The sequence below is a fragment of the Ixodes scapularis genome, unplaced genomic scaffold, assembly GCF_016920785.2.
Source record: "Ixodes scapularis isolate PalLabHiFi unplaced genomic scaffold, ASM1692078v2 PGA_scaffold4__175_contigs__length_147842914, whole genome shotgun sequence".
NCBI lineage: Eukaryota > Metazoa > Arthropoda > Arachnida > Ixodida > Ixodidae > Ixodes > Ixodes scapularis.
The window spans coordinates 56098426-56112686 of record NW_024609879.1 but is presented as its reverse complement, the minus strand read 5'-3'; the positions used below and the strand labels follow the sequence as shown (position 1 = coordinate 56112686).

The 14261-nt window shown below is 44.6% G+C and overlaps 1 protein-coding gene across 1 annotated transcript in view; it reads left to right on the top strand.

Moving 5' to 3' along the window:
- Window positions 1-14261, top strand: part of LOC8026942 (TBC1 domain family member 17) — a 76951-nt gene that overhangs the window by 18197 nt on the left and 44493 nt on the right. The window contains exon 4 of the mRNA XM_002406729.4: window positions 2851-3073. Coding sequence (XP_002406773.4) covers window positions 2851-3073 — 223 coding nt within the window. The remainder of the gene's footprint in view (window positions 1-2850; window positions 3074-14261) is intronic.

Below are 14261 nucleotides of genomic sequence, written 5' to 3'. Positions count from 1 at the left end.
GGGGCATTACCCTCGAAATTCGTAACTTGGGAATTCGGTATTTGAGAAGTAAAAAAACAATTTCCAAATGTCGAAATTGAAGTTCCCGCACGATCCGCGCCAGTGCAGTGACGTCGAATTTTGTGGTCTTCTGCAAGTCGACTTTCTCTCGGACCTCCACTCCACGCTACAAAGCAAAGCGCCATTGCCACCGCGACCTGAAGTGGTGGTGGACTGGGAAAAAAACGGTTTCTTCGTCCGGTTCCCCGACTCACCGATCATCTCTGCTCGAGTGCCGCCAAGTTTTCCGAGGGAGGATACAAATCCAGGAAGCGACATCACACCAAAATCCGATTTTTGGTATTTCATGAAGAGGGGCCATAGTGCGTTTGCAATTGCGTTAAGCATGTTTTACGATTGCCATTGTTAAATGTTATAGAAATGTCGCCTACAAAGATTCTAAATTTCATGATTTTTGACGTCACCAATCAAAAGAAGCGAGGAGGCAAGAAGTGAGAGAGAAAAGCAACAAAAATAAAAAGGCACGTGCGCGCGCGCAATAAAATTTTTGTTCGCAATTTTTTTTTTTTTGTGTCCACAATTTCAACTTGCATCGTTTTAAACAAAACAAAAAAAAAAAGTACACAACCTTTGGTGTGTCAGTGCCCCTTTAAACGAACGCAAAACTGCCCTAAGCAAAAGAAAAAGGTAAAAATTCGCTTCCTGCCGACTTAAAGGGACGGTGAACCGAAATTTGGATTTCAGAAAAAAACAATGCAGGAGATGTAGGTGGGACGCTACAATCCCTACAACACTACTCGTAAGGTGATATCTCGAATGGACGGCCGTATCTTTAAAAAACGAGGTCAAGATTGAACCAGGCTGACGAGGCGCGTGACGTGAATATATCTCGTTTCCTCCTCTCTTCGCTTTGTCCCCCTCGAGGCGGCGAGGCGGAGAAGACGCGAGGCCGTTCCCCCTCTTTCTCGGAGAAACATGATGTAAACATTTCTGTCAAATGCGCCTTTTTTTTTTTTAAATATGGTCATCCGTTTGAGATATTGCTGTATGAGTGATGTTTTGGTGTTTGTAGCATCTCGTTGCACGCTTTTTCTGCGTGTTTTGTGGAATCCAGATTTCGGTTCAACATCCCTTGAAGAAGGCTGCCGGCATGCAGTAAATATTTTTTTTTTTTAGATAAATTCTGCGCTGCGATGATGCACTTTTGGCCCTGCTTTGTTTTCTTCGTTGGATCGTAGCACGGGTTGTGGCCGGACTTGCCGTAATGTCCCGTAAGAACGCCCACCCCAAATGAACAAATAAACGACCAAAAATATGGGGCAAGCAATCTTTGGGGAATGCGATGGCAAAATTTCGTCAGAAATCGTCAGTGGACACCAGGGCGTGGGCTACAAACTACGGGAACCGGTACCTCAGATCAGGGATGCAGCAGTTTCGCATTCCACGGTGCGGTAAACGCGCTGGAATTCGCCGTAAACTGCTGCGTCACGGGACTGGGTGCTGCAGATTGCGGACTCGGCAGATTCGCGCTTCAAGGCGCGATAAATGCGCGGGAAGCCGCTACGAGCTCACGTATCGTGAGAACCAATATTGCTTGCGCAGGTCGCGGTCGGAAAGCTTGGAATTTCGCCACTAACTCTTCTGTCTTGGGAGCGGATACCACGGATTGCGGACATGGCATATTCGCATTTCACGTAGCGATAAACACTCAGAAGCCCGCTACCAACTCGCTCGTACTGGTAATGCAGATTGCGCGGTTAATGTGATTCCAGTCGGACATTGCATATCTGACGGAAATAGGTGGCGCAGGTGATGTTTAGGAATTTTTATGTTGTGGATATTCAGTCAGAAAAACAGGATGGGTAATGTCTAGCGTGAGGGCATTTGTACGGGATTTATTGGTACAGTAAACTTTCGTTAGATCGACCTCGGTTAATTAGACTTTTCGTTTAATTCGATCGTGTTCAAAAGTCTCGGCGAGCGCCCATACATTTCTATGTCAGGAAAAGCTTGACAGTTGAAACTTGGGAAGACTCCGCATCGGATAATTCGTCCTGAGCGAATACGTGCGGGCTCACATTGCAGGGCACCGCAGCAGGAAAACCACCAACATACGGCGAAACACGGGCCCTTTGCTACGAAGCTGAACATGCGCAAATATGTGCCTGTTCCTGTACGCCGTTGAGATGGACTGTAGCGATTAATACGATACAGCACAACCAATCTGGCGTGGAGTAGCGCAGAGAACATAGTACGGGGTCGGGCGCAGAGAAATGCGCTTTCAAAGCGCATTTCTGTTTTTCTGTAGCATCCTGTGTGGTCAATCTTGCCCTCGAAAAAGTGCAAAATCTCTTTTCCTTTTCTCTATCGTCTCTGACGGTTTGGTTGCTTGGCGCCAAAGTTGGCTTGTAAAGCTTTCTCGACGCACGCTCTCAAAGCTTAGCATCGTGTGCGGTCCATCTTGCACGTCAAAAGGCGCGGGTTATCTTTTCCTTTTTTTTATTTCTCTTTGTGTAAAACTTATCTTCTCAGTTTTTTTTTTTAGTATGCAATATTTGGGGATATCACATTTAGTTACGTTGCTCTCCGGAGCATGCTTTCGGAGACGCGTTTTAAGCGAAAACGGCAGCAGACCATTCGTGAGTACTATGGACAATAAAAGGAAGTTTAGTTTTAGCTGTTTTTCTGTCCTTTTTTTATTTCGATCATTCAAATAATTCAACCTAATTTCAAGGTCCCGTCGAGGTCTAATTATTGGAAGTTTACTGTATAATGTGAAACGGAGTGTACCGTAGCTTCTTCTGTTTGCAAACGCACTCAACTCTGCTCTAACTCTCCTCTGGTCCGCAGAGTCTGTGAAGATCAAGGCGGAGAAGGGCAGTGCTGCCGCCGTGCCCCCGCCGATTGAGTTCGAAGTGAGCGAGCTCAACTCGTACCAATGCCGGCAAGTCAACGGCATGCACGAGCTCAGCCTGAACCTCAGTGATGGGAGCCTGGTGCCGACCTTCGTCTTCCTCGAGCGCCGCCACGAACACTTTCTCCGAGCCCTTCGAGAGTACCTTACCTTCAAAAGGTGAGGAGCAGTTTCGTTCGTCCCCTTCTTTTGAATTGGTGGTTTTCAGCTTGCATTTGACGCCGGTTCGCTTACGATTTTCCACAACAGGCAAGAAAGGTGCACCCTTTTTTGCCAGAAGAGTAAAAACACTTTAAATTGTAAGCACCTACGCCTCTGGTCCTGAGAGAAAAAGACAACAAAGGGAGCAAAGGAAAGCAGACGATAGGATATACTAGGTGTGTTAGTTTTGCTACAACAAGTCGAAGTTCAAAGGCTCGTTGACTTGATTAATTCTTAGTCTGACGCGGTGTTTTAATACAGAATAAAGCTAGTAAAACGCTAGATCCAGACCTTGCAAGTTATGTTATGTCACCAGAAATATGGCCCCGTAGGGACCACCAATGTCGGTGTCAGTGCTTCAATGTTCTCAAGCGGCCGGAATGCGTGGGACTTTTCTTTCTAAATTATTATAGTAACTCTGTGTTCTTAGCGAAGCCGTACTGCGTTGCAAGCAATTTGTTACTTCTGTTGCAGTCGCCCTCTAATAGCTGGGTTTTCTGGTGTACTTTTGGCACCTCTGTTTTCTTTAATTTGTGTGCTAGTTTAAGCGTAACTTCAAGGGCTTAGTTTCCTCAGTTTTTGAAGGGTTACGGAAACCAAATTCTGGAGCTAATTTCTTTGGTTCAACATGACGCTGGTAGTGGTATAAGCTCAGAAACATTAATGTTTTGTTGGAAAATGCAAGTAGGCATATTTTAAAGTGAATTACACTATTCGCGACTCCAGCAAAACGGACGCCGCCAAGCGGGAAAACCGGGAACCAGCCGGTCCAGGTCGCTCCGCGCCCCTCCGCGTCTCTGGTGGCTTTCGCGGAGACGCGCGTTGTCGGCGCGGTGGCGAACAATGTAATTCGGCGGAGGTCCGAATATTTCTTAAGTTTGCCTGAGTGATCATTAGTGTGGTGAAGCCTCAGTAGATTGTTTTCTTCTATTACGTGTTTGAAAGCCCGTTTACTCCACAGCACACGGTCGCGTGCTTTCGATTTCTTGGATGGGGAGGAATTACAGAAAAACTTTTTAATTTCTTTTCTGTCTCGAATATCATTCAAAGTGACGAATGCTTGGTAACTGATACTGGAGGGAACATCAATGTTGCAGTCAAGTGAATGGGAAGGTTCGATAGCTGCTTTTCTTGAGTTTGGTTGTGTTCGGTTAGCTTCAAGTTGAGCCACCCACGCCGGTCGGTGCGTTGGCTATTCATCTCGGCTGCTTTTCGCCGAAAAAGCCTCTGGACCACACTGAAGGAGTTGGACTGATTTCGCAATTACTTGATTCAGGAAAACTTGCTCGCTGCAGATGATGAATGAGGGAAATTATCTGTTTTCAAAAGGTGGGAGACAAGTCTCGCAACGTTAGATGCTGTCACGGCATTTTGACCTATCGCGCCTCCAATATTTATATTACGAGGACGTCGAAGCCAGCAGCAATATACGTTTACATTGGTCGAAGCAAAGTTCATTGCAGAGGTGTTCTGCGTGGATCTTCAATGAAGACTCTCTTCAGTTTGTCTCCGTGCTGCCGGCTATAGAACCATTTGGCTAAGTTTAAGTAGTATGTCTCCGTCTGTCAAATATACTTCTATTCAGCAGCTCACCTAATAGCTAGTCAACTAAGCTCATATTTCAACCCGAAGGATATACTAATATCGCTCTAGTGGGACCATGTACGTAATATAATACATAACCCGCTCGTCAAAATGACTTCCCGATTGCTACTAAAACCTGAATTGAAATACGAGTATCAGCTGTTTAGTGGGGCGCCGGCGGGTTAACATGGTCTTTGGCTCAAGAAGCGGTTGCTTAATTTTCGTAATTATCCTGCAGCCTGTGTTGTTGACCGAGCAGACGACTGGAGCTGTTTCGTAAACGCGGATACGCACAAAAGCTCGATTTCGCGGACAGATAAGTCGCATGGTCGAGGCATGCGAGTTAGCTGAAAAGTTACTCTCTGTGGAACAATTCTATAGTTATCGCCGCTTTCCTTAGATGATCCAAACTGATTAGTATATTACCGTCTATCCGGAGCCCATAGTTTCGGTTTTGAACGAAATCTCCGAAACGAAAGTTTGACACGAAAAGAACAAAAAAACACCAGCAAACCAAAACTATACTTTGCAAGTTTATCTGCACCGGCTACACTTAACCGTCTCAGTTCAAATGCCTATAAAATAGGGCATTAAACAAAAGAAAATCTGTTAAATTGAACGCGCCACCTGTTCAGGCGGCCCGGCCGAGCCGCCGCGACCTGGACTCAGCCGCCATGTTTGTTTGGTGGTGGCGCCCCCTATAGGTCGCTGGAGTCGCGAATAACCAAAGTATCACCTAGTTGATGTCTGTGAAGCTTCGATGGAATGTCGTGATGGCATTGGCCTCAGACGGCAGTGCCACTATATGGGAAGTGTGTTCACTAGTATAGATTACCTAATCCAGAACGTAAAGCCAAAGGTTTAGTGAAGAAAGCCAAGGTACAGTTGGCCACCTTGGATTCAAATGCACCAGCCAGTGGCTTTCGCTCATTACTTGACGTCACTAACATCAGGGCTTGACAAACCATCTTTTTCAACATGGCGCGCGCTGCTTTCAACGTCATTTTTGCTGAGGGACGCCAACCTCTCAAACTGACCGAAGTTTATGTCTCAAAGCTGTTCCGACATCCGCTTTTGTGCACAGTGGTTTATGCACTACGATGTGAGAATTCAGCAATCATCTCGCCGTCCAACTTAGTCGCCGTCGACAAGCTAAGTGCCCTCACTTGAACGATCGCATAAGCCTCGTTGGATGAGACCGATGAAAACAGTGCCAGTGGCCTCTCTTCATTCGTTTAGTGTTTGCCATTGAGATAAGTCGCGTTGCAATATCGTGGCAATGCAAGCTTTTTTTTTTCTGGTAGTTTTTGCGGGACGATGTGGGACTTGTACAGTCGCATTCCTTGTGTTCCATGCCTTCGCTTGGACGACCGCGTCCCGTCAAGGCCAGCGCAAGCCTCCTCTGCGCCGACACCTTCCCTTCATTCGTTTAGTGTTTGCCCCTGTGACGAGGAATGTTGCAAAATCGTCGTGGTGTATGCGTTTCTTCGCGGTAGCGTGACGATTGCTGGAGTCGCACCATAATCGATTTTGCCGTGCTGCCTCACCGGACTCGGCTTGCTTCCCCGCTCGCTTTAATAAACGAACGATGCCCACTGGTAAGGTACCTTTAAAGTGATATTTATTTGTCCGTAAAGTTGGTGCCCTCGCCAAGTCTGTTTGTTGTGATCGGTCAGTGGTGATAAATCAGGTAAGCAGCATGTCACGCATGGTCCTGCCGTCACCTTTGACAACATGAGATAAAATCTACCGGCATCTCGCCTCGTGCGAGATAACAGAGATACCTTAGCCGCCTCGTGACAATGTCGTCATATTCAAGGAGCATCAAGCTCGTGCCCAAAACAGACATTGCCGATGTTGCCATATCGGCCATGTTACGGTGGAGACTACGTGTTTTCGTGGCGTGCACTACTCCGCCAGCTCTGCAGTTCCCCGGTGATATGTATGTTACAGCCCTCGGACACTTTGACTATTAGGGGTAGTAACGCGTTGACGCCACCGCTCATAACTACGATGGCGTAACAGGCAAGTGGCGAGTGCAAGGGTCGTCTTAAGACGCATTGCGCTCTTCGATGGCTGATTTTGAGGCGCTTGCCAGAATCTAACATTTGGAACGAAAAATGCAGCTATCCGTTTGAAATACAAGCGTGCGATTGTCATTAGCAGATAGAGTTGATCATGTTTACCTTATTTCTGAACGTGACAGGTGTATTTTAAGTTCCGATTCAGTATCTCCTTAAAGGCAGAATTGGGAAGAAATATGACTGGATTTTAAGAGGGCACCTTGGGCAAAACAGTCGCAACAGTTGATAGGAAATGGTACATTAAATAAGTTGGAAGAACTGCCCGTCCTGTCCTTTGTACTTACTGTTCTCCTTTCTGATTATGTCCAAGAAACAAATGTCTCATTTGTCTGTCTCTTGACATTGAAGTGGATTACGAAAGCAGGCGGTTGGAGCACTAATCCGCGAATGCCCCAATCGCTCTCGTTATTGAAATTCTGTCTGCCCATTGCAGGCCTTTTCTTGCTTGGTGGTTGGATTAAATGCGAGTAATATTGTCAGCAAGGCTGTTGTCAGCAGATTGGCTAATGGAAGTGGGTACATGCACGTAGGGCCTGCAAGGAAATGCACCTAGAGCCGCTGAAATCTTGAGCTGAGGCAGTATTGGTTGTGACATTTCTTACTGCTCTTAGGCCACGTGGGCATTTGCATTCATCAAGTAACTTCGAAGTTCTGGTACAAATGTACATAGCTATATTTTTCCAACAACAAGCAATTTCTTGTGGAAGCTACCCTGCAATACCGGCTACTGCAAACTAGTTCTTTAACATTGGAGCATCCATGTAATTGGTTGAGCAAGTGACAGTTGAATGCATTCTTCTTTAGTATTCCTGAGTGGCATGATACAACAAGTGGGACATTTAGTGCCACTTGAGTCCCTTAAATGCTCTGTGCCCTCCATCTGTGAGATTCATGTCCAGGCCACAATTGGCCTGCAGTATTCCTAAATAAAATAAATAAATAAATAACCATGATGAAGATATACATGCGATGCAAAACTGATGTCTTTTTCTTTTCATGCATTCGTTATATACCTGGTTCAAACTTTTGTCAGTGTATTGTGCACTGCCTTCTTTGTGCATCGTTTGCACAAGATCTGTAATGCATTAAAATATATTGTTAAATTCTGACTGTCAATGCCTCTTCAATATCCACATCACACATAACACATGTCGATATGTGTTCACATGTATGTGTGTTTTCCATTCCTGTCAGTCTGCACTTGCAGCTGATTGCAACTTCTTGTGAGGGTACAGTTGAGTGGACAGAGCTTTGTAACGATAAGGAAGATAATATGTCACACCGACAAACTAGAGCCCAACCTTGTATAAGCTATACTCCTTTTGCTATTCGTTGTTTGTTAAAATTTATTACTTACATGCAATCTTTTTGTGCATTCGCGCTATTGTTTTGCATGGGCAGCGGTGCTTCCCATACAATATGGAGTATGCAGTAGGCTCGCGATAAATCAAACCCGGGTATCTCGTACTTCTGGTTAATTCAAACGAATTTCAAAATGTTGGTTGTCCCGCTATGTTTTTAATGTATTCTGAAGCCGCTTATTCAAACATTGTTTTCGTGTAATAGACTAATCTCACCAGTCAGTATCTTTATGCCACCGCTGCCGGCATGCATTGTGTAATTTTAGTCTGTCTACATGTGCAACAACCCCGCTGTGGGCTCAACGAGCAGAGCACGATATTGCATGAGCTGTCTCGTGCACTGGCACCTGCCTCCTGTGAACTAGAATTATGGTGGCGGCGCACATGTGTGGAACGGTTAGTGAGATAGGATTATTCATACTTTTTGTTGTCGCGGCCCCGTTGAGTGCGCTTCTTTCCGGGCACCGGTGCACTGCAGAGGACAGCACCCGCGGAGCTTGCTTTTACGGGTGTTGCTTCTGTGTGGTGCACCAGTACTCGGTGCAAAAGGGCTCAAGCAGGGCACACATGAGCTATCAAAGGGCAACTCCGCTTCATTTTTGATATTTAGAAAACTATGTAGCCCTCTTCAGTATCATATAGGAAGACCCCATGTGAAATATTACGATCTAATTCCATTTATATATTTAATAAACTGGCCAGCAAACCTTGAAGTGAGCCCAGTCGCCGAAATCTGCCAACTCTAGTGTGCGGCACGAGGCGCAATCATCAGCGCAGTCAATGCGACGGAGTTGGAGCGGCCAACGTTGAACCACTAGGTCAGAGGCATTACTACGTCATTCTCACGTTTTGTTTGTTTTTACTTCTCAGAACGAAATTGAGCAATGACGTCGTGAGTTTGTCCTCCCGGTGTTGGCTGACCGGGCATTCACGTGATCACCTTAACATGGATGCGCTAGTTTGCGCTGCCCTGTGCGCTTATTGGTCTATTTCTCCACTCCCCTTCTCCTCTTTCGTCTTCTCCGCTTCCTCCTCTCTCCCCCGGGCCATCACCGTCCACGCATGCAAAACAACCTGCCAACGTCCAATAAAAAAAAAAAAAAAAAAAAAAGAAGCTGCTTGCGTTGCGTGTCCTGTTTCTCGCTCCCTTCCGAACGTCACAAGACCACGTGGTTCGACGTGACGTGGCCATGACTCTGACGACCCGAGACCAATGTTGCCTGATGCAACCAAAGTTTCGGTTTCGGTATCTGCTGATGTTTAAATTAGGATTACACAAATAATATTCCACATTTCGCGAATCCGAAGACATAGAGTTGTTTAGTAGTGCTTTGTGAATGTGAATCACATGGAAGCCTAAATTTTTCGGAATTGAGCGGAGTTGCCCTTTAAAACGGGCTCCACACGTAAATTTCCACAGCAACCTGTGCGGATATGGTGATGTGGCGCCATGGCATAGGTCCACGTCACAGCATTTGTGAAAATTGCTATGAAAACTGCCTGATGAACAAACTTAATTTTGTTTTGAGTTGTCATGTGCTGTATAAACAGTCCACTACAAACATTTTTTTAAGGATGAATAAACTTGTCATACATTTCACAAATGTGTGGCATACCTGCTTAAGATAAGTAGGCTTATGTAGAAGAAATCATCAAATATCTGCTTTGCATGTGTAGACATTACTATGGCAAATCATAATCTTATCTTGCATCATATTTAGATAAATTTCTGAAAATTCAAACTTCTGATAATTCAAACAAAATTTGTGGCTTCCTGGAGTTTGAATTAATAAATGTGTACTGTACAGACCCTTTTTCAGAAATATGAGGCACATTTTATGTTGCTCTCTTGGAAATGTTGTAATAAGGGTCACTAAGGGACAACTTCACCTCAAGGGTTTTAGACCTCTACACTGCTTTATGTTGTCATAGTTTAAATGCATCTATAACTGTGACTTTTTGGAGTGCCCATGAGAAAAAAGTTAAAGTAGCCCAAATTGCGTACTTTTGTCATCTGCTTCACTTCAGATGGCTTTCTGGCAACATACTTCATATGCCAACTGTCACATGTTGCTTAAAGAATGCCTCATTCTGAAGCAGACTAGTAGAGAGAACGAAAGCAGGTGGTACTGCTCGCATTCGCCGTCTGCTTCGCTTATGGCAGCTTTCTGGTGACACACTTCACATGCGGACTGTCTCACCTCTTGTAGAGTGCTTCATCCTAGAAAAGATGCAGAGAGCGAAAGAGAAAACGAAAGCAGACCATAATGCACACTTTCGTCGTCTGCTCCGCTTCCGGCTCCCTTCCGGCTTCGAAGGACCACCAAGCCAACGACAAGTCAAGCCGGGCCATCATCATCATCGCCCTCAACATTGCAACAACGCAAACGAAAGGGTCCTAACTGGAGTCAGCAGGAGAAGTTGGATCTGGTGGCGGAAGTGGGCAAGAGGAGGTTGATCCTGCGGTCGCGCGGTGCAGACTCTGCGACCAAGGGGGCCAAGCAGGCAGCCTGGCGGGAAGTGATTGCGGCCGTCAATGCCAGCCTCAACTCGTCCAAGGAGCGCTCTAAAGCCGAAGTAAAGAAGCAGTGGCAGAACCTTCTCGAGAGGGCCAAGAAGGAGAGGCAGCTGCTGCTGGACACGCATGGTGGGGAGATGAACGGTACGTGGCAGACGCTTTTTGTCTAGTAAATTTTCACATCTAAGCAGTGGAATTTTCGTCGTTGATGCAGAATGCATGTTATTGGAAGCAAAGTCTGGATTTGCATTGCTGACCTGTGCCCATAGCTGTACTCATATCCATAGCCATACTTATAGCTATAGCGATAATCTTAGCTAGTCATACTCATAGCCATAGGCGTGCTTGTATGCCTACCCATATCCATATCCATAGCCACAGTCGTAGCCATACCCGTACACCTATACTCTGTTTCACACATAGCGTACAACGCTGTCAAAGCTACTGGCGCGAGCATGAGGCTTGATCTCGTTGATCATTTGCACGCGCGTGCTCGCGCGAACGAAACCATAGACAAAGTCACACGCCCGCACCAGTAGCTTTGGCAGCGTTGCATGCTAAGTATGAAACGGTGTATAGGCCTCCTGCACTGAAGCTTTAAGCAAACTGGCACCCTCATTTTATGTAGTGCAAGCTCACATGATTGGGCCTCGGACAACTTGTAGCAGCTTTGCTGAGGTTTTTTTCTTTTTGTGTGGCGCTGAAGAACCGAAAAACACATTTCGACGTCTGAAATCGGCTATATTCAACGCTGCTAGAGAATCCAAAAAGCCAGATTCATGCCACCACCGCTAGGGTATGCATCCCTTATCACTGGGTGGTGACGTCGAAATATCTAAAGTCCCGACGCTTTTTTTTTAACACTTGATATCGCGTTTTTTGGTTCACGCTTTTATTTTCTTAGCTTTGACCTCTGCTACAACGGTGTTCGATTTTTTGTTTCTTTCTATTTTTCTTGTTATCGCGTTCCGCGTCAGAACAGGCATGCTTCTACATGTGTGACAGTTTGTGATGCTGAAGTTTGTACTACCCAAAACAAGTCCTAACAAGTGCCTTTTTGCAGTACCCCCTGGGCAATGCAGGAGGCCTATACCATGCCTCCAAACCTTGAATGAAACTCTGATCCTCAAAGTTTCTCTAGTGAGGCATTGTTTTAGTAGAATACTATTCAGTTAGGTTTAATTCTACACCTAAAATTATCATTCACTAATGTTCACGCTAATGTCCCTAGTCAGTCAGCATGTGTTCCAAAGCAATTACTCTAAACAGCTGTTTGAGCATTTGGGGAATGAAACTGTCTGGTATGCAGTTGATGGTAATGAGTTCTTCCTCAGGAGTGAGAAAAGCAAAGAAGGCATTGTCTTTGGGTTTGACATATGAGTCCTAACATAGTATTAGGGGTGGAAAAAGGAGAATGGAGTGTATGCTTGTCTAAACAAAGTTTTCGCTACTCTAAAATGACTTAAACTAATTGCATCACTGCCTCAATATTGGTTATAATCAAAGTTTGTACAGCAATGTTTCGGCTGTTCTTCCACCCTCATCTAAATTACAAATAGCGCCAAGACAAAGATAGATGGCGAAGTGGACAGGACAGGCACCAACTCACAACTGTCGGTTTCATATACAACAAGAAAGAAGGTGAAGGAAGTGACTGGTGTTGAAAAAAGAAGAAAATTCGATTTCTAGAACTATGTACAATATTACTTTTTTAAGGGATAGAAAATAACCGTATATAGTTAAAATTCATTACCTTTGTTTAATTTTTAATATTTTTGTTTTGGTCAACTGTGTTTTAGTTCTATTAGTCTAACAAGCTCCTTTCTTAGAACGCTCCAGCTAGAAATAGAATTATTTCTCTCCTTTTTTCAACTCCAGCCACTTCCTTCACCTTCTTCTTTCTCGTATACAGAACCGTCAGTTGTGAGTTAGCGCCTGTCCTGTCCACTTCTTCATGTATCCTTGTCTTAGCACTATTTGTAATTTAGTATGTATAACCAACTAGCCCTCCAGAATATTTTGATACAGTTCCACCTTCATCTATTGTATAATGCTTGTAAGTAAATGTATGAATAGTTTTTCGAGCTTAAAAAAAACGGTAACCTAGGAAAAAGAGAAAAATGTCTACCTATTTCACGCGACTTCACCGGGGTCAGCAATCTCCCGGTTATGCCGACAGCGACCCGCTCAAGCCGGAAACGGGCGCCTAAGAGCTGTGCTCTAAAAAAAAAAATTTCACCTGGTTAGGACATGCATGTCTCAAAATAAATGTTTGTTATAAAAAAAATTTTTTTCTTACTAAATATTTGTGTTACATAATGAATTTTTCGATTTGCAGCCAAAACCGAAATTGTACCCCTGTGAAATCACAATGATAGCGTTTGTACAGAGCTGGTGCGCGCTCTGAGGTCCAACGAACTTCGAGTGCACACTTCTAGTTGGGTACAAATGCTATCATCATCATCCCACAGTGGTACAATTTTGGTTTCGGCTGCAAATCAAAAAAATAGTATTGCAACATAAATATTGGGCAATATTTTCTTTTTCTTCCTAGATTTAGTGTTTCTTTAGGCTATGCCATTTGAGGAAACTTGTTGAGAAACTGTTATTTATTTGTTTGCCAACTTTTATTGTTAACGTCGTGTATGTCTCTTAGAAGATATGCGCTCACAAAAGCCGTTAGGCTCGTTTTCCAAAAGGGGACTGAGGCTGCGAGTAACCGGGATTGTCCAACTTTGTCGCAGGGGCCGACCTTCCGCTGTCCCTCATATCGCAGAGAGTGCTGGACGTTATAAGCGAGAGCGTGATGGACGAAGCTAGTACCCCGGACGTGGATGGGTGGGTTGACCCTACTGCTTTGTCAAATGTATTTTTTATTCTTGTTGTAAGTTTAGTTGTCCATCCTTCTTGCATGCAGATGGAAATTACAAACCCAGGGAAATCTGGGCTTGCCAGCGATCCCTAAGAAATTGAGGAAACCTCTGTGGCCATACTCACCTACACAAAAAGAGCACAGAAGTGCTTGGTTTAAAGATGCCGAGTTTGTTTCCCACTTCCCCAGACGACTTGTCTCTACTGCTATACTTTTTTGTTTGGCGAACAACAAACAGAGTTGAAAATCAAAAGAATGCATGGCTTTTGAAACAAGCAGAAAGAAAGGGGACCGGTGAAGGTGACCTTATTTTCTGTGGCTACACCGATACTCTTTTCCTTGCATATACTTGGTTTTCTCTAAAATTTATTTTTTAGGTAATAATCACTTTTAGCTGTTTGTGGTCTTAAATTGAACACCTGACAGTCGTCGACCCTCCTTTCTTTGCAAATTATCTGCTGCCCCACTGCAGGCATTGAATTTGGAAATTATTGTGAACTGTGAGACAATTGACAACATTAATGGTTTCTTTCAAAGTTTTGTTTGTGCGCTAGAAAAAAAAGGAACTGGGAAAAGACCCGAGGTACAACAGTTGAAGTCGGATGTATTGAATTCAAAGGGGATTGTAAAATAGTTTGATACATCAATAATTTGATATACAAAGATATGTAAAGCTCGAGTTGAAATTTCCTGGCATCTCTGCTAATATTGAAGGTCGCGACAGACG